This window comes from Schistocerca nitens, chromosome 8 (genome assembly GCF_023898315.1).
Source record: "Schistocerca nitens isolate TAMUIC-IGC-003100 chromosome 8, iqSchNite1.1, whole genome shotgun sequence".
Lineage (NCBI taxonomy): Eukaryota > Metazoa > Arthropoda > Insecta > Orthoptera > Acrididae > Schistocerca > Schistocerca nitens.
In genome coordinates, this window is record NC_064621.1 from 232,779,777 (window position 1) to 232,801,565 (window position 21,789).

The 21,789-nt window shown below is 41.5% G+C and overlaps 1 protein-coding gene across 1 annotated transcript in view; it reads right to left on the minus strand.

The window, feature by feature from the left end:
- Positions 1-11,957: 11,957 nt before the first annotated feature.
- Positions 11,958-21,789, minus strand: part of LOC126198937 (uncharacterized) — a 190,959-nt gene continuing 181,127 nt past the window's right edge. Inside the window, exons 2-3 of the mRNA XM_049935576.1 lie at positions 17,603-17,956; positions 11,958-15,230 (exon numbers count right to left, since the gene is read on the minus strand). Of these exons, the coding sequence (XP_049791533.1) occupies positions 14,961-15,230; positions 17,603-17,956 (624 nt within the window). The 3' untranslated portion in view covers positions 11,958-14,960. The remainder of the gene's footprint in view (positions 15,231-17,602; positions 17,957-21,789) is intronic.

Sequence of the window (21,789 nt, forward strand, 5' to 3'; positions counted from 1 at the left end):
GATCACAGGAAATTGAACAGATAGACATAGGAAGGTAATGGAGAAGAATCTTTCCGTAACAGAAAAAGACTTTGTATTAGGAAACCCTCCTCTATTTTTACCTTTTTTTTTATAGAAACAGGTGATACCAAGAAAAATTTTAAATTTTGTATAGGTTAAAATTCTCTCAGCTGTTTCGCTAAAAGAATTTCATATGATTTTGAATATGATGTATTATATTTCAGTCTGAAATGTACTTAAAAAAATTAATTTTTTATTATTCTGTACACACAGTTAAAATTTCTCTTCTTTTAGAAATGTTTGAAATTACGAAATATCTAGCATACTTAAAATTCCTATTATTAATTGCACGATCTAACGCTAATTATTAAATTTATAAATTTGTAAAGATTTTTTTGTCAAGAAAGTTTGTAAACTCTTTTGCTTTCAAAAGCCTTTGGAATTTTGTGAGTGCCGCAGAATGTAAGTAGTAGTGGGCATGCCTCTGATGGAAACGCACGTATTTTTTTCTCTTTTTTTCAGTTTCGTCAGTAACAATGTAATTGGTTTTTTTTGAAAACTGGAGTTTGTGAAGTCAGTGTGATATAGAAGAATGGGATAAAATAAAAGAAAATTATAGCAACAGATAGTACTTCATCAATTATTTAGTCTTCTGGAGCGCACAAAGTTATAAAAAAAATTACAGCCTCAAGAATGTACCCCTAGACGCGGCACTGCAGCCAACAACAAGAAGAGAAAATGAAGATATGTAACAAGTTATTATTTTGTATAACTTACGTCTCTCGAAGCTTTCGAAACATTTAGAGACAGATATTTAATCGTGATGTGTGGGAGGTTAAGATTACAAGTGCGGGCGTCAGCTGTGATCAGTTGGCTGATGACAAAGTTTTTCAGTTGCAGAAAAAGAAAAGAATTTGTGTAGATCCAGTTTATATAACATTCCCATTCCCCGACGAAAGAAGACCCAAGGACAGCCCAGCAAAGAAAGAGGACTTTACAAGTACGACGAGGGACATCAGTAAGAAAAGAAGATAGCTACAAACTATTTGTGAAATTAATTTTTTTGTGGACTCGTGTGATTGCTACGAAAATGAATAGAGACGAGGGTAGTGACGTATACGTGAAAGCTGTAGGACCCAGACAAGACATGTTTAAACTAAGTGAAAGTGTAGTCAGCAAAGAAACAGTTAAAACTGATATTTGATATTTGACAGTTGAGGAAATGAAGGCAGATAACATTAGCAAATTTAGTTCAGTTAATGATCAGCTGACCGAAATAAAAACAGATAACAATAGCAAATTTTGTCCCGTTTATGACCAGTTAATTGAAATAAGGACGGACAATGACAGCAAATTTACTTCACTACAAGGACAATTGAACTACCTAAAAACTGAAAACAACTGTAACATGGACAGGGTACAATACCAAATAGACCAACATAATAATCAGGTTTCAGAGCTAATAAACGGGTTTGTCAGATGGATTAAAAAGTGTGCATGAGAAAGTTCATGTCTTAAAAAAATTATTCTTTTGTAAAATGAGCTAGTAAATTAATCTGCACGACAGGCGAAGAATGTTAATGACGTCACAGTTCAACAGAAGGCTGTAGAGAAAGAAATGTAACAGAACTTTAGTAGTTTAAATCAAAAAATTTTAAATGTTGAAAACAGCATCCTAATGTTGAAGATCAAAAAATTTCAGTAGTTCAGGACAATTGTATTCACAAAAATCTTTATTCAAACAATGGTATTGCGTGGTCCAACATTCCAATCAAAAGTTTTCCATCAGACAATTTACATCTAGTGGATTTTCTGCACCACTGTAGACATAGTTTTGTGTCAGACATAAGTGACGATCAAAAAATTATGTGTTTAAAGATGTCTTGAAGGTGAAGCTCTGTCTTGGGTAAATCTAAATTTAAGCCAGTGGGAAACATGTGAAAGTTTGAAAAAGTTTTTTGAATAAATTTTGTTCAGAAGCAGAACCAGGAAGAATTAAAAATTAATTTCTGAATGGTCCTAATTATAGGATTAGGGACGGAATACTGAAGAGTTTTGTAAGTATCAATTAACACATGTTGATAAACCATTTGCCAAAATGACACTGACTCGCCCCCAGTAGCTGAGTGGTCAGCGCTACAGAATGTCAATCCTATGGCCCTGGGTTCGATTCCCGGCCGGGTCGGAAATTTTCTCCGCTCAGGGACTGGAGGTTGTGTTGTCACAATCATCATCATTTCATCCCCATCGAAGCGAAAGTCGCCGAAGTGGCGTCAAATCGAAAGAATTGCACCTGGCGAACGGTCTGCCCGACGGGAGGCCCTAGTCACACGCCATTACTTTTATTTCACTGACTGATGCACAAGAAAGGAGATTACCAGAAAGATTACGGTGGGATTTAGTACACGGCCCTGACGATTACCTTGAACAATTTTTACAGTATGTTGACTGGTGGATAGGACAGTAGAAAGAAGCATGTACCATAATAATCGAAATGACAGAGATCACAATGGTAAAAACTGCAGAAACAGAGATGGTGCTAACTTCTGTCAGGGTCAACATGGTAATAGAAACTTTGAACATCAGCAGAATAGGAATATTGGGGATAGCCATAGGTGAAACAATTATATAGGTAACTATTCGGGAAACGGCAGTCCGCCTCAATGAAGGCCCACAGTTTTGTGGAGAGGGAACACAACAAGAACAGGACCCGCAATTTACATATACAATTAGACAGGAATAACAGTATTAATAATGTGGGACAAATATCTGAAGTTGAACGAAAGGAATATCAGATTTCTCATTTACGTTTTGATGAAAAGTTTTGGAATACTATGTTTATAGTGATATAGATACTAATAACAGCCCGAAATGTGAGAGTAATGAGAATTTTGATGTAGCGTGTACTAATGATTTCTTCTCTTGGTCAGAAAACAGTGTTATTGATTTATTTAAAACATGTGATGACTGTATTGGCTCTGAATTAGGTGGTATTTTTGACATAGGTGTGAATGAGAGCTGTGAAACGACTGAGGTTGGTAAATCTGAGACTGGTAGCTTATTGCAAATGAATGTAGGTGAGGTGTGTGACTTTGATAGTGATGAGACTTGTGTTGTTCATGATGTTGTTGATAAAATAATTTCGGAAGAATATGATGATAATGATGATGATGGCGATGTTTTTGCCGAGTTTAAGAGTAAAGTAGTTTCGGACTTACTTGCAAGTACAGATAAGGTAAGTGATGTTTGAGACGCTGTAAGTGAGGGTCATCAAATATTAGTCCAGTCAAAGCAGTTTTTCATTAATGTCATGCAGAGTAATGATTCAACCAGTAAAGGTGTGTTATCTGTAAGCCTAGAGAATGAAGGTGAAAACTTTTTTAAACTTGTTTGGGACCTAATTTACGATAACGTAGAGAAATGTGCATTCTGGAGTAATTTAGCTGTGTCTGCTAAAAATTTGTTCCCAAATTGGTGGAATTAAGTGAAAGAAGATCTAAGTAGGAAATAAAATTTTGATAGAAATATATTTTCTGTTCCTCCTGTAACAAGTGATATTAGTTGTGCTATTGAACCATTTCAGTGTGTTCAATCTTTACCTGAAGACATGTGTAACCAAAGTAATACTTTTATACCAGTAAAATTGATAAAACCCTGCAAAAACAGTGTGGATGTAGCATTTGATGAAATTGAAAAAGATCTCTTACATGAAGTGTCTAATAACAGAGGTGATGATTCAGAGTTTGTATGTCCTTACATTTAAGATTAAGATTGATCAGTGGGAAGGTAACTATTTGATTGATACAGGTAGCCCAATTTGTGGTATATTTGAACAATTTAGAGACAAGATTAAGTATAGTAAGAATTTTGTGGAAATGCCCTTGGCATGTGTAAAGATAAGAGGAGCTACTGGTAGGCAAAGCAGGTATGTACAATGTCAAGTTCTGTTAACATTTAGTATAGAGGACAAGACCTATGCACATGAATGCATAATGATACCTAGTCTAGAAGAAAATGTTCACTATCTTTGTAGATTTATAAGACTATATAAATTGTGTTTTTTTTGCCATGAATGTAGTATGTAAGATCATGTAGTTTCTTAGTACTATCTTATCCAGTGACTGAGTTTAAATCTATTTGCAGATTCATAGGACTATTTAACTGTATTTGTTTGTCTGCAATTTAGCATGTAAGTTGTGATTTTTTATGTTCTGTGTTATCTATTGACTGAGTTAAAATCTATGATACAAAATATAGCTGTGGGTAATAGATATGTGTTTTAGAATTTGATACATGATTGCCATGAGATGAAATGTGTAGATCCTTGTACAATTTTTGGAATGGGAGAATGTTCATAATTTGTACTGCTAAAATTAGGAACAGTATCTGAGCACATCTGTGTATAATACCTTATTAGTCATTTTTTATTGTATTTAACTCTGTTTATTAATATTCCATATGTGAACATTTTTTTAATTTCCCCTGACGTAAAACTCATACAATTGACTTAGAAAAATGCGTAAGGGGAGACTTAACTTTTCTGATGTGAAGAAGGTACTGAACAGCATATTTAGTACTCAAAACAATGTTTCAAGATTCGATATGAACGCTAGACATGAAGTCATTTATCTGTAGGAGCGTGTGATGAAAACTCTGGGGAGGAAACTGAGAGATTTGGGTGGATCCACTCCTCACAATGCTGTATGACTGTACCCCACTGGACCAGTCGACTTACAAGAGATCATGGGTGCTGGGTAATGTACTCAAGCATCTGCCAGTTACAGCAGTATTGTGACTGATATTTGTGAGTTATTGGCGAAGACTGCTAAAGACAGTGTTATTCTGCTTAAATGCATGTTTTTTCAAGTAGGGGGATTGACTTTCCAATACATTATGTAACTTTAAATGAGTTTGTATTTTTTTATCAGTTGTAAATAAATCTTCCAGGTTTTTGTGTACATAGGTTAGTTTGTTTGGACAATTAGCTTATAGTGTGGAAGACATTTACTAGTATAGACAATATAGCAAGATATATACATATCTCCTTTCATACATTGATTTTGGTCTTCAAGCTACTGGATTGTGTCATCATTCAAAGCTAATTATGACTAGGTTTACCCGTATTTATCCAAAGTGTTGCAACATTGTATCTGATTGGATCTTGAGTTGTGGACAGACTCATGCTTAACTGTGTTTTGTGTACCCTTGCTCATCATGACTGTGTGTGTGTGTACTCAAGGAGCACATACAACGATTGATTGAGACTTGATGCTTCTTACAATTACTATTTGCATATAATTGAACTTATTGATATGATCATGAATTTTATTCATTTTGTTGAGTCAAAAGATTTTTTGCTGGTTTGTACCTGGTGTTGTTTGCAATCATGGGTCGACCCCCACATCATAAACTAGGATCGTAATATTTATCCATTATTTTGTCTTGTAATAAATCAACATTCCTTAAATACTAAAGTTTATGTGGCTGATTGATTCCTACTCATGATTGAGTATATTCATTCGGTCTGTACCTGTCGTTGTGAGTTTTTCGAGTTGGACTACTTGTAATACACTTAGGCTCTGAAAATTTTCTCCTCTCTTTTGAATATTTTGAAGGTTTGATTGCATGCATGTTAACTTACAAGTTGAAATTCTTCTAATTTACTTGTCTCTGTATTTATTTCTGTAGTTTAGTGTTGCAATGTTGTAGTTTTGACTTTGTACTATTGTGTGACAATTATGTTCCACAGAACTGAAAATGTGAACGCCATATCCTGATATATGTATAGATTACGATTTGTATAGTAGATTATTTTCTTATGTTTTCTGTAATATGAATCAGATATTTCTCTACATGCTATCCTGGACAGCATTTTGTACACTGTTTGGCATTCGTTGTAGTCTGCCACAAAATGTTGTAAGCACGCAGTTTCTAAATTTTGTGAGGGGAGGGGGCAATATTGTAATAGGACACCCTCCTCTAACATTACCTTTTTTTACAGATATATGCGATACCGAAAGATATTTTAAATCTTGTGCAGGTTAAAATTATCTCTGCTGTTTCACTACTCTGTGCATATGGATAAAATTACTCTTCTTTTAGAAATGTTTGAAATTACAAAATATCTGGCATACTTAAAATTCCTATTATTAATTGCACAATCTAACACTAATTATTAAATTTATTTTTGGATTCCTTTACAAAATAACGATATAAGTTAGTAAGGATTCTTCTCTTGTCAAGAAAGTTTGTAAATTCTTTTGCTTTGTAAACTCTTTGGGATACTGTTAGTACTGCAGAATGTAAGTAGTAGTGGGCATGCCTCTCGTATGCGTATTTTTTGTTCAGTTCCGTCAGTAACAATGTATATGATGGTTTTTTTGAAAAATGGAGCTTGTGAAGTCAGTGTGATATAGACGAATGGGATAATATAAAAAAAAATATAGCAATAGATAGTACATCATCAATTACTTAGTCTCCTGGACCCCACAACGTTACAAAAGAAATTACAGCGTCGAGAATGTACCCCTAGACGCGAGAACTGCAGCCAATAACAAGAAGAGAAATTGAAGATAAGTAAAAAGTTATTATTTTGTATATCTTACGCCTCTCGCAGCTTTCGAAATTTTTAGGGACAGACATATTTAATCATGATCTGTGGGAGGGTAAGACTATAAATCCAACTGATCGACGAAAGAAGGTGCATAAGGTTCCTTAAAAACAGGAATACAACATCATGAATAACTGAGGAATGATGTAAACAGGAACTGAATGAAAGATAAAGCGAAATGGCAGCAGAAAAATGAAAGAAGTGGATGAAGAAATGGTCGTCGGAAGGACATTACAGCATGAAGGACAGTCAAAACAGCCTTCAGTGAAATTGAAAGCAAAGGTGTCAACATTAAGAATGTAGGGGTAATTTCGCTGTTAAATGTAGAAGGGAAGGCGGATCGGTGGAAGAAATACACTAAAAGCATCCATGTGTGGGAGTAACTGTTTGGTGATGTGATACAGGAAGAAATGAAACGACTTACAATTCGTAGGAGATCCAGTATTACAGTCAGAGTTTGACAGATCTTTGGGAGACTTGAGTTCCAACAAGGCAAAAGGCATAGATAACATTCCTACGAAATTTCTAAAATCATTGGGTCAAATGGAAATCAAACAACTATTCAAGTTGATGTGTAGAATCTATGAGACTTATTACATATCATGAGACTTTCGGAAAACCATCATCCACACCCTTTCAAAGATAGTGAGGGCAGGTAAATGGGAGAGTTATCGCATACTCGTGCATCCAAGTTGCTGATAGGAATAATAACAGAAGAACAGAAAAGAAAATAAGATTTGTCAATGTAGAAAAAGTGTTCGACAACGTAAAATGGTGCAATATCTTCGAAATTCTGAGAAAAACAGGTGTAAGGTGGAGGTAGAGACAGGTAACATTGAACAAGTACAACAGCCGAGAAGAAACAATACGAATGGAAGGCCAAGAATGAACTGGTCGGATTAAAAACTGGGTAAGACTGGGATGTGGTCTCTCCCCTACTGTTAAATCTGTCCATAGAAGAAGGAATAAACTATGACGAAAATAAAAGAATACTTCATAAGTTCCACTAAAATTCAGGGTGAGAGAGTATCTATCATAAGACTTCTTGATGAAGTTGCTATCCTTATCGAAAGCTAAGAAGAACTACAAGGATTATTGAATAAAATGAACAGTCTGCTGAGCACAGAATATGGATTAGAAGTAAACCAAAGAACGACGAAAGTAGTGAGGAGTTACATAAATAAGTTTTAGTGATGAACTTAACTTGAAAGCTGGGGAATACGAAGTAGACGAAGTGATGAGTTCTACTACCTTGGAAACAAAGTAATACACGACGGACGAACTGTGAAGGACATACAACGCAGACAAGCGTAAGCAAAGAGGTAATTCCTGGCGAGAAGAAGTGTTCCTCTATCAAACACTGGGCTAAACGTTGAAGAAGAAATTTCTAAGAATATACCTCTGGAGCACAGCTCGGTTTGTGACGGAACTGGAGAAGAAGACAATCGAAGCCTATGATATGCCATGCTATATAATCTTGATGAAAATTAGGTGGACTGATAAGCATGAGAAGGTTGTCAGCTGAATCAGCGACGAAACAAATACGCTAAAAACACTGTCAAGAGGAGACAGGATGTTAGGACATGTATTAAGATTTCATGGAGTTGCTTTCATCGTAGAGATACGAGAGAGAGAGCTACAGAGCGTATAAACGATAGCGGTAGGCAGCAATTGGAACATATTTTGGTTTTATGCCCGACTCTCAAAGAGTAGCGCGGAAAGGAAGTCGTGGAGGACCACAAACCACTCAGTTGGCTGATGACACCACCTCCATTAAAAAAAAAAAAAAAAAAAAAAAAAAAAAAAAAAAAAAAAAAGAGAGAGAGAGAGAGAAGAGAGAGAAAGAGAAGAAATCGAAGACTGTTAGACCAGCAAGTTCTGTAGGTTTTCCGTTCTTTAATCCGTCTTGGAAGACTAGTCATACACTCGGTATTGCTTTGCATTCTTGCACCAATAATTCGGCCGTTATTTTGCAACTTTGAATTATTACATTGACCGTTCGGTAATACTGACACCTCTCAGTACCTGTCTTTTTTAGAATCATAATTACTACATTCTTTTTGAAATTTGAGGGTGTTTTGTCTGTCTCACACGTCTTGTACACCATGTGGAATAGTTTTGCGTGACTGGCTCTCCAAGGGCTATCAATAAATGCAATGTGTGTCGTCTATTCCAGGACTTTGTTTCGAGTTGGCTCTTACATAGTTACCTTCGTAATTAAGCCTCTGGATGTTCAATAATAATCGTGAAGTTGACTTTGCAAGACCCATTAAGTACTTGTATTGTCTCTTTATCCTTTTATACGTACTTAAGTCATATTAGGAGGATTACAAGTTGCTCTATCTAACTTAGTACCCTAGGTTACAACTGTTAACAAATCAATGAGGTAGGTGATATCGAGAAATTTTTTTGAAGTTCAGCAGTTTATTAACTGAAAATATAACTGTAGTAGTGGCGCCAGACATCTCAGTAAACTCCAGCTAGTAGCCAAATTCACAAAAGCAGAATCAAAGTGTTCCTTAAAATTTACGACTAAGTGATGAGACAGTTATTTATACAATGTGTGTGAACACTCGTCATTGTGAGTGTTTTAAGGATACTCTACATTCTCACTCGTGGAAAAATGATGGACTCGCGAAGTAATCAGTAACATTTGCACTAGGCGGCCACTTGCCGCCCGAAAATAAATCACACCAAAATTCACAAACTCGCATCCTAGAGACAAAGCGCCACATTCTTCAGAGACGAAAAACCAGCATCCCCCCTCCCCCACACGCCTTACTTCCGTCAGCTTACTTCCTATTGGCTGTCGCTAACAACTATTCCATACCATGCCACTCCTTCCTAATGACGTGCGTTATATTACAATTTTATACAACTTATGAACATACATTTATTAAAAGAGCCCCATTATAAATCGCTCTCAAATGCAAATAAAAATTACTTCTAACACCGTACATTTTAAATAAATAGTTACTCATTAACGATACGCTAACATCAATATTTTGTTACTTACATAAAACACGTTTTTAATATTAAGTAGTGATGCTGAAGTCAGGCCTCTGGAAAACAGCTGCAATCTATGAGGGGTGTTCATCAAGTAATGTAACACATTTTGCTCTGAAAGCAGGTTGGTTTTATTCAGGATTCCAATGAACCATATTCTGTCGGCTACAAAACACTATTTTTCAACATACTCGGCGCGAGGGGAAGCAGTGCGGTCCGAGGCGCCTTGCCATTGTTCGCATGGTACCCCTGTCGAATGTTCGAGTCCTCCCTCGGGCATGGGTATGTGTGTTTTCCTTAGCGTAAATTAGTGTAAGTTAGATTAAGTAGCGTGTAAGCCTACAGACCGATGACCTCAGCAGTTTGGTCCCATAGGAACTTACCACCAAAAAACATACCACGAACATTCTCCGTTTTACGCGGCATCCTTATGCCACCTAATACTGGTCGACGCCGGAGCCAACGACTTGCTGCATCAGTAGCCTTCCCAGTCGTCCACGTACTGCTCCCCGTGGAATGCATCCTTCATTGTGCCTTACAGAGGGAAGTCGGAAGGTGCGAGATCCGGGCTGTAGGGTGGATGGGGGAAGAGCAGGCCAATGAAGTTTTGTGAGCTCCTCTCGGGTGTCCTGACTTTTTTTGTGGCGAGCAACACGCTGAAGTCGTTTCTTTAGTTTCCAAAAGGTAGCACAATGCACTTCAGAGTTGATTGGTGCACAGTGAGGGAGGACATCGAACAGAATAACCACTTCAGAGTTGCAGAAGACCATCGCCTTGACTTTACCGGCTAAGGGTGCGACTTTGAACTTTTTCTTGATGAGAGGTGGTGTGGCGCTACTCCGTGGATTTCCATTGTGTTTCCGGTTCCAAGTGACATTTACCATCGCCTCTGGCAATGTTCGAAGCAAATTGTCGCCATTAGCCATGTAACACGGAAGCAGTGCCGGACAGATGGCCCTTCGTTGCTTTTTATGTCTTGTGTTGTCTTCATAATTTCATCATCATTCATGAAAGTGGCGACATTGGACTGAGCAATGGTTGGGAATTTGTACAGGCGCTGATAACCATGCAGTTGTTCGCCTCTCAAACCAAACATCTTCATCATCATCATCTTCTTCTTCTTCTTCTTCTTCTTCTTCGTTAGGTGACTCGGAACCTATCGGGCACACGGCTTTGAGAACCCCAACTGGTGGACGATTGTGTCAACACTACCAACAGAGACGACCAGTTGAGCAACGAGGTGTTTGTTTGTGGTCACCTAGAATGAGAGTGTCCGCACGTTCCACGTTCGTAACAGTCACAGCAGTGTGGTCCGACTGGCACGTTGAGGATCGGATAGCCTTGTGCGACGTTGTTGCGATAATGACAGACACCTCGACCAACAACTCGCCGTGCTTTAGTTCAGTGCCTGGTCCCCGTGCAATTGTCTACCAATCTCTGCAATTCTCTGGTTTTCTGCCAAAAGAAACTCAATGATAGCTCTCTGCTTGGAAAGCACCTTTGTTACAGACGCCATTTAGAGGGCTATGTATAGCGCCACCTTTCTGAACTTCATGAAGCACCAGGCGCTGAAGCGCAAATAACCAACGATGTCCCACAACAAATTCTGCATTTTTTCAGTCGAAACTGGCCGAGAAAAAAGTATTGCCGTACTTAATAAATTCCTCTCGAGTTTTACATAGAGAATTTTGTGCATTAAATGTTGTGGTTTTACTGGAAACTCTAACCCAGTCACCCTTGGTGAGAGTTCCATGTCAAGATGCGGCAGAGCGCAGTGGCTAAGCCAAGGGTGCCCTCCAATGGTACCTCTCCGTCTAACTGCACCAGCCGTTACTCATCTCCAACAATTCTAAAGGAATGCAAGTCCGCGTCGGCCACAGTATCAGCTAATTCAGCTTTGAGAATTGGAAATACACCAGTCTCATTTGCACACACACACACACACACACACACGGCCTGCCCTGCAATATTTCTAAAGGATTTGCCACAAAAGTTTCCTAAGCTGAGCTGCGAGATCCCAGCTTAAATTTTTTACTCTTTACGTGCTTTTATATTCAGCGTTCCTCGGCGGAATTTTGTATCACATTGAAACCGGCACTCAGGACTTCCTTATGAATGCGTGGATAGGAATGTCTGTCCAAGCTACGCAGAACGTCGTTCTCCACACTGTTGTTACCAGTCGACTGAACCGAAATACTGGTCTTAATTCTGTAACCTTTCATCTCTAGGTCCATTTAGAGGTAGTGGAAGAAAATAACACAGACACACTCAATCGTCAATAAAACAACAGGTGGTCTATCAGAATGTGTACCTTGTTCTATTAGCACACAATACATTATTTAATTTAGATCTTTTATTCAAAATATTATCTTTACAAAAAACATTTATTTACAATACTCGAATAATTTCTGTACAAAACTTAACTTACATCGCGAATGTACAAATTAAGATGAATGAGTAAATAAAAACAATTCTTCACAAGTTTCTCATTATAATACCATCACACCTCCTGAATGTGTTGAACTGAAGCAACTGCGATACTCATTCCTGTTATGATATTATTCTTGTCATCAATCAAGATCGTAGAGCCGCTTAAACCTCGCATAACACCTATTGCTTACTAGAATCTTGTATCTTTAACTAAAATTCTAACTTTAATTGACCACTAATGCTTCTGCGTATTATGGTTAGCCTAAAGAGGATCTGTTAGATCTGCGACAATAGTCTTATTTTCCAGAATAGATGCTCATAGCTATTCGACTTAACACCGTTACGACAGGCGGTTCGAATTAAGCAGCCAATGACGAGGGCGATGCTAAAGCAAATCGTGCCGTTCTCGTTCGTAATACTTTTCTCTGTTTACATCTCAGCAAATACTGGTGATAAATTATACGTGTTGTACAACTAAACTGCTGAAGTCTGGAAGTTCTTTGCCCGTCTCAACTTGCTGTCACTTGAATTTAACATCACTTGCTACCGTTTTCAAACATAACAGTCTAAGGTTGAACACTTCAGCTTCCCACGGCTAATGACTGAGCTTCTCGCAACGAATTTGAATTTTCGCAATTCTTTTATTATAGTTACAGACAAAAATCATTGTTTTCTGCAGATGGTCTATACATCGAAGACTCGTTCTCACTACTGTCCTAGTAATCAACATACGATTTTTCTTCAGATATTTATCAGGGGAAACTTACTTTCCAGGAATAATTTGTGTTCATTTCCTCCTATGAGTAATGTACTCTGAGATATAATCAAGTTTCATTACAAACTCAAATGTTGATTACCTACGCACTCTACAGTTTGCTGAACACGGTACGTGGGCTGCTGACCATTCTCTAAAATAGAGAGACTATAGTATTTGAGTACCATCGATAAGACTGACCATAAAGCAGCTGAACGGATGTGCTCTTCTCAGTAACAGCGTCAGTTGTGTTGCAGAGATTGATATAGCAGCGCGGTGCACTTTAAACACTCTCTCCAAGAATTTAGACGGCGATTCCTTTTAACCATAGCGCCCCTGATATTTCAAAATCATTATGGATATTGAAACAATATTGTATCAAGTGTTATACGCAAAATGTCGTCAATAATCTAAACATTTTTATCTATCGAGATATCGAAGCAAATGCGTCGTTTGAAATATATGAAAATCATTTTATCATCAATAAGAGAAATTTCATTCCACCCGTTCTGTAAAGGCGAGCACCAAGTGTCAGCGTGTTCAGCGTATGTAATACGGGAAGCATTCATACGGGATTAAGCTGTTCGTTCTAGATGTCGGTGACGTCACAGAGACTCGTACACTCCTCAATATATCTCTCCTCAGCGGCACCTTCGTCTTTTTTAAGGATTCGATGTTTTTCTGGGATGGTGTCGTTCAGTCGACTACTCAGTAAGCTACGGTATTACAAGTAGCGATATAGTGAAAAGAGAACAGAGACACTATGTCCTGACACTTGGCACTGAGAGAGTTTCGAAAAGGGGGAGGGGCCTGAAAAGTTCATGCCTTTGGCTCACTAGAGTTGGAACTGAAAAATGAATTTAGTACCACATGAATGCTTCATATCTTATGAAAATACGTTTTCTGTTCTTGTATCGTTAATTGTAGATAGAATGTGAGACGGTTAAGACACAAGAGGCTTCATGAAGTTTTCGTTTCTCCAAGATAATCTCCAAACGACATTCACACTGAGATGCTACAAACACTACTGCAAACGCTTTCATCCTATTGCACTTTGAGACCATGGGTGTCTCTGTTGAACACCAAACAATTCACCATTCATGTTGAACGCTCTCAGTGCGCATCCCACAACCTCAGCAGACCCGACAATAAGTCATGTTGTCCTTAAACTGGTTAGTAATGACCTGCGGATATCTAACAAAACGATAGGCGAGACATTGGATATCCCTCCGGACCTAGCTGGTTTCATCATTAGTTATATCCTAAGCATGAGGAAGCTTTCAGCGAAGTCGGCGCTGAAATATTTCAATATTGAAAACAAGGCGGCATGAGTCGCAACACCCGCAGCTGTTTCGGCCTATTTTGGTGCCACAAAGTACTTTTTTGGCTAATCACGTGGCTGAAGATGAAACCTGGCTCCCTGTTTAAGGTGCCAAAAGCAGAAATGACCCCGTAGTACAACCCATGATCTAAGAAGTTTCGCACCCGAACATGAGGCGATAAAGAAACGACGTCCATCTTCTTGGACAAAGGCGGTACACTACTGCTCGATTATCTACCGCGAGGCTGTAGTAAAACCAGGGGGAATCACAACTGCCTACTCGACCAGTTGAAGGAGGTTATTAAGATTAAAATCCTTGCATAGTTAAGCAAAGTCTTCCTTTTGTTGTACTACAATTCACTTTTACATACGTCCCAATACGTGCCAAATTGAAGCCCCATGTTTATAATTGGGCGAACCTCTCCGAAACTAACTTGACCTGCCCCCGACGGACTATCATTTGTTTCCTAACCTGAAGAAACAGCTGAAAGATCATAATTTCCGTGGCACGGTAGACTTCAAGACATTCTGTTGAGAACTGAGGAGAATATCATGTGAGGTATTCTAAAATAGACTACGAAAGCCGCGACAACGAGGTATGGACTACGTCGTTCAGGAATACGGTAATGTTGGTTGAATGTGTGCTGTTAAAATTCCGACTGTGGTCGTTCCGTGAAAAGCCGGCAACATTCCAGCAGCACCCCTTCCTCTGCTACAGTGTAGTCCACGGATCACTCCCAGCTTAGCTGGTGAACGTCTAGCTGTCAGTCCAGTCCCTGCAGAAGAGCTGTGAGCAGCTGGTGCAGAGTAATAAATAACGCGACGCGTAGCCCGCTAGGCTAGGAGTTCCTCCGGCAGTCTTCGCAGCACGACGGTGGCGCGACGAGCAGCGCGGTCGAAGCCGTCACCTCGTGCAGGTTGTAGGAGTCGGCGTCGGGCGGCACCGGCGGCGGAGGTGGCGGGGGCGGCGGGGGCGGTGGGGGCGGCGTCGCCAGGAAGTCGAGCCGCAGCTGCGAGCCGAACAGCGTGGAGTAGCGCGGCGCCGGCTCGCCCACCGCCGACTCGTAGCTGGGTGGTGCCTCCACCTCCTGAGCGTCCTGCGTCAGCACCTGCGGGCAGACACCGAGCTCACTTATACTCTGCTACTCAGGCGTAAGCCTCGATTCCAAAAAAAAAAAAAAAAAAAAAAAAAAAATTGTATGTCAACCGAAAATAAAGAAAATAAATTGGTCGAAAAGTCCTTGTACCATTTGCGTATCTCCAGGTGTGTATTCGCTTATACAGGGTGAGTCACCTAACGTTACCGCTGGATATATTTCGTAAACCACATCAAATACTGACGAATCGATTCCACAGACCAAAATTGAGGAGAGGGGCTAGTGTAATTGGTTAATATAAACCATACAGAAATGCACGGAAGTATGTTTCTTAACACAAACCTACGTTTTTTGAAATGGAACCCCGTTAGTTTTGTTAGCACATCTGAACATGTAAACAAATACGTAATCAGTGCCGTTTGTTGCATTGTAAAATGTTAATTACATCCGGAGATATTGTAACCTGAAGTTGACGCTTGAGTACCACTCCTCCGCTGTTCGATCGTGTGTATCGGAGAGCACCGAATTACGTAGGGATCCAAAGGGAACGGTGATGGACCTTAAGTACAGAAGAGACTGGAACAGCACATTACGTCCACATGCTAACACCCTTTTATTGGTCTTTTTCACTGACGCACATGTACATTAGCATGAGGGGTGAGGTACACGTACACACGTGGTTTCCGTTTTCAATTACGAAGTGGAATAGAGTGTTTAAACTCAGAATAGTGGTACTGGATCCAGTCTGTACCAATTCAGGACGCGTGGGGTGTCGCACTGTCTTGCTGGAATGGCCCAAGTCCGTCAGAATGCACAATGGACGTGAATGGAAGCAGACGATCAGACAGGATGCTTACGTACGTGTCACCTGTCAGAGTCGTATCTTGACGGACAGACGTCCCACACCATTACAGAGCCTCCATCAGGTTGATCAGTCCCCTGCTGACATATAGTGTCCATGGAATCATGAGGTTGTCTCCATACCAGTACACGTCCATCCGCTCGACACAATTTGAAACGAGACTAGGCCGACCAGACAACATGTATTCAGTATCAACAGTCCAACTTCAATGTTGACGGGCCCAGGCGACGCGTAAAGCTTTGTGTCGTGCAGTCATCAAGGGTACACAGTGGGCCTTCGGCTCCGAAAGTCCATATCCATGATGTATCGTTGAACGGTTCGCACGCTGACACTTGTTGACGGCCAAGAATTGAAATCTACAGCAATTTGCGGAAGGGTTGTACTTCTGTCACGTTGAACGAATCTGTTCAGTCGTCTTTGAACCAGTTCTTGCAAGATCTTTTTCCGGCCGCAGCGATGTAGGAGATTTGATGTTTTAGCGGATTTCTGATATTCACGGTACACTAGTGAAATGATCGTAAGAGAAAATCCCCACTTCATCGCTACCTCGGAGATGTTGTGTCCGATCGCTCGTGCGCCGACTATAACACCACGTTCAAACTCACTTCAATTTTCATAGCCGCGCGGGATTAGACTAGCGGCCTAGGGCGCTTCACTCGTGGACTGTGTGGCTGGTCCCGGCGGAGGTTCGAGTCCTCCCTTGGGCATGGGTATGTGTGTTTGTCATTAGGATAATTTAGGTTAAGTGGTGTGGAAGCTTAGGGACTGATGACCTTAGCAGTTAAGTCCCTTAAGATTTCACACACATTTGAACATTTGATCATTTGAATTTTGATAACCTGCCAGTGTAGCATCAGTAACGATCTAAGAACTGCGCCAGACACTTGTTGTCTTACACAGGTGTTGCCGACAGCAGGACCGTATTCTGACTGTTTACATATCTCTGTATTTGAATACGCACGCCTATACAAGTTTCTTTGGCGCTTCAGGGTAAATCTCTAAATTACTTCTGCGTCGTATTTTAATGTCCTTTCATAGCAAATTTGTAGCACCCGTCGCTTGTGCGAATGTTGAATTTTCATCCCTCTCTTCTGCCATTCCCATTCCTTTTCTAGGATTGTGACGAATAATCGACAAACTGCCTCTTTTTGTGCAAACTGTCACTGGATCTATGAACGTCCTTCACACCAGGAGCAAATAGCGAAGGACCAACAGCGGTGACACCACGATTCTGCCGAACTCAGAGAGTTGTGCCGCACTGCAATACTAAACCAAATGTCATGCTCTTCCGGGTTCTTCCGAGAAGCACCGAGAAAAACCGAGTGAAAGGCCGCACGCGGGCCGCACACGCCGCACGGGTGAAGTTTGGCACGCCGTGACCGGCTCTGCTAAATAGCGTTCACAGAGGCGGCCACGGCGATCCGATAGTGGCGGCTAGGAAGTGATAAGTTACGGAGGAGGCGGTGGACGAGGAGCAAGATGGGGGAGTGGGGGACGGGTGTACTTGTCTGGAGCGCGCTACCTTCTGGAAGGCGGGCCGCGTCCTCTCGTCGCAGCTCTTGAAGGCGACGATGGCGGGCCCCACGGCCAGCACCAGCAGCCCCAGCGCCACGTAGACGAGCGCCGTGGGCCGCATCTTGCGCGCCGGCATCTCCCCCGGGGAGGTGGCGTTCGTGCCGTTCCAGCCCTCTCCGTAGTCCGGCAGCGCCAGCGAGTCGTTGAACGCCGTCTCCATCTCCAGCGTAGAGTTGCTGGCGCCGTCCCACTCCCAGGAGGTTCCATTTACGCCGGCCGTCTGGGCAGCGTCTACTGCGACGCGGCTGGCCCTGCGGTTGGCCAGCGCCTCCTTCCATGCCTCTGCGTGTAGGCGCGAGTCCTGCAACCACACCGTCACAACCAGTGAGCCACTGTCCTCCTGACTTTATCCGGCTGAAGCACTGTTCTACACATTAAACTTCTTGTCTACCCTCTGGATAAAGTTATGGTTTTTCATGTGTCATATTTGCACTCCGTCTTCAGGCCACGAGTGGCCCACCGGTACCATCCGACCGCCGTGTCATCCTCAGTGGAGGCTGCGGATAGGAGGGACCGCTCTCCCGGTCGTTATGGTGGTATTCTTGACTGATGCCGCTACTATTCGGTCGAGTAGCTCCTCAACTGGCATCACGAGGCTGAGTGCAGCCCGAAAAATGGCAACAGCGCATGGCAGCCTGGATGGTCACCCATCCAGGCGCCGACAACCCCCGACAGCGCTTAACTTCGGTCATCTCACGGGAACCGGTGCAGCCACTGCGGCAAGGCCGTTATGTGTCATATTTGCACGGAATGAAATTAATGACACTCCTCCCGAACAGTCCATAAAGGCCCAACGGCGCCGGCTGGCTGCCGTGACAGCCTTAGCCCACAGGCGACAATGGATGCAGATATGGAGAGGCATGTGGTCTGCACACCGCTCTCCGCCCGTATATCAGTTTACGAGACCGGAGCCGCTACTTCTCAACCAAATAGCTCCTCAGTTTGCTTCACAAGGGCTGAGTGCACCTCGCTAGCCAGCATCGTTTGGCAGATGGGATGGTCACCCATCCAAATGCTAGCCCAGCCCAACAATGCTTAACTTCGGTGATCTGATGGGAATCGGTGTTAGCAATGCGGCAAGACCGTTGGCTTTATACGGAATTCCAATTCGGTTTTACAGAGAGTACTCTACTGCATTGGCTCCTTACTTAACTTGCATTTATCGCGAATCTCTTGCCCAACCTTTCCCGAGCGACTGGAAAAAAGCGCAGGTGACGCCTCTATATAAGAAGGGTAGAAGGACGGATCCTCAAAATTACAGACCAATATCCTTAACATCGGTTTGTTGCAGGATTCTCGAACATATTCTCAGTTCGAATATAATGAATTTCCTTGAGACAGAGAAGTTGCAGAAAGCATCGCTAGCCGGCCGAAGTGGCCGTGCGGTTAAAGGCGCTGCAGTCTGGAACCGCAAGACCGCTACGGTCGCAGGTTCGAATCCTGCCACGGGCATGGATGTTTGTGATGTCCTTAGGTTAGTTAGGTTTAACTAGTTCTAAGTTCTAGGGGACTAATGACCTCAGCAGTTGAGTCCCATAGTGCTCAGCGCCATTTGAACCATTTTTAGCCAAAGCATCGCTCCTGCGAAACGCAACTCGCCCTTTTTTCACTTGATATCTTGCGAACCATGGATGAAGGGTATCAGACGGATGCCATATTCCTTGACTTCCGGAAAGCGTTTGACTCGCTGATCCACTGCAGACTCCTAACTAAGGTACGAACATATGGGATTGGTTCCCAAGTATGTGAGTGGCTCGAAGACTTCTTAAGTAATAGAACCCAGTACGTTGTCCTCGATGGTGAGTGTTCATCGGAGGTGAGCGTATCATCTGGAGTGCCCCAGGGAAGTGTGGTAGGTCTGCTGTTGTTTTCTATCTACATAAATGATCTTTTGGATAGGGTGGATAGCAATGTGCGGCTGTTTGCTGATGATGCTGTGGTGTACGGGAAGGTGTCGTCGTTGAGTGACTGTAGTAGGTTACAAAATGACTTGGACAGGATTTGTGATTGGCGTAAAGAATGGCAGCTAACTCTAAATATAGATAAATGTAAATTAATGCAGATGAATAGGAAAAATAATCCTTTAATGTATGAATACTCCATTAGTAGTGTAGCGCTTGACACACTCACGTCGATTAAATATTTGGGCGTAACATTGCAGAGCGATATGAAGTGGGACAAGCATGTAATGGCAGTTGTGGGGAAGGCGGATAGTTGTCTTCGGTTCACTGGTAGAATTTTGGGAAGATGTGGTTCATCTGTAAAGGAGACCGCTTATAAAACACTAATACGACCTATTCTTGAGTACTGCTCGAGCGTTTGGGATCCCTATGACGTCGGATTGAGGGAGGACATAGGAGCAATTTAGAGGCTGGGTGCTAGATTTGTTACTGGTAGGTTCGATCACCACGCGAGTGTTACGGAAATGCTTCAGGAACTCGGGTGGGAGTCTCTAGTGGAAAGGAGGCGCTCTTTTCGTGAATCGCTACTGAGGAAATTTAGAGAACCAGCATTTGAGGCTGGCTGCAGTGCAATTTTACTGCCGCCAACTTACATTTCGCGCAAAGACCACAAAGGTAAGATAGGAGAGATTATGGCTCTACAGAGCCATATAGGCAGTCATTTTTCCCTCGTTCTGTTTGGGAGTGGAACAGGGAAAGAAGATGCTAGTTGTGGTACGAGGTACCCTCCGCCACGCACCGTATGGTGGATTGCGGAGTATGTATGTAGATGTAGAATAGGGATACGAAAAAAATATTTTCCAATCACACACAGTTTTCCAAAAGTAGAGGTTTTCTTATTTATGAAATATACATAATGTTCAAAACTTCGAATGAGAAATATTTAGCCCAAGGATAAGAGTAAGAACAACGTTTTTGGTCGTTTTCTTTCTACTCATTTTATTTTTCACTGTCTCTAAGAACCAACATTATTATGCCAACATGCTGTAGTTCCACCGCTCTACAAAAAAGCTTTTACGCTACAACAAAGCCCTGGTGTAAACGTTCTCCGTGTTCACCACTCAAGTGCTGAGGGGAAAAGTCAATACCTACGTCTGCATCTATATGGCTACCTTGCAAAGTGGCTGCAACAGGGTTCATCGAGCCACTTTCACAATAATTCTGTTATTCAACTCTCGAACAGCGCACGGAAAAAAAAAAAAACAAGCACCGACATCTTTCCGTGCGAGCTCTGATTTCCCTTGTTTTATTATGATGATCGTTTCTCCCTAGGGTAGGACGGCGTCAACATACTATTTTCGCATTAGAAGAGGAGAATTGGTCATTGAAATTTCGTGAGAAGATCCCGCCGCTACAGAAAACCCTGTTGTTTTAATGATGCCTGCCCCAAATCCTGTAGCACGTCCGTGACATTTTCTGCCCTATTTCTCGATAATGCGAAACGTGCTGACCTTCTTTGAATTTTCTCGATGTATTCCGTTGCCGGCCGCGGTGGCCGTGCGGTTCTAAGCGCTCCAGTCCGGAGCCGCGCTGCTGCTGCGGTCGCAGGTTCGAATTTGCCTCGGGCATGGGTGTGTGTGATGTCCTTAGGTTAGTTAGGTTTAAGTAGTTCTAAGTTCTAGGGGACTGATGACCACAGCAGTTGAGTCCCATAGTGCTCAGAGCCATTTTAACCTTTTTCTTTCTTTTTTTTTTTTTTTGGCAAGCATCCCATACTAAGCAGCAGTACTCCAAAAGAGGACGGACAAGCGTAGTGTAGGCAGTCTCTATAGTATGTCTGTTGCATTTCTAACTGTTCTGCCACTAAAACACAGTATTTGATTCGATTTCCCCACAGCATTTTCTATGTGTCCTTTACAATTTAACTTGTTGGTAATTGTAATTAGTTGAATTTACTGCCTTTAGAGTTGTTTGCACCGAGAATAAAAATTATACGCCTTCTTAACCACAGGAGTAAAATATGTATACCCCACACATACGTAACAAAACATATGGGGGCTATTTACATATCGTGTAGACACATTATACTCATGTATCACGAACTTCACATTAGCACCATAAGCACATAAAAATTAAAAACTACTATAGCACCAGTACTCTTTCTTCGTAATTGCAAGAGGACTCACCATGTGGCAGCACAAGGCAGAGTTGTGACTTCTGTCTGTGACAGTTA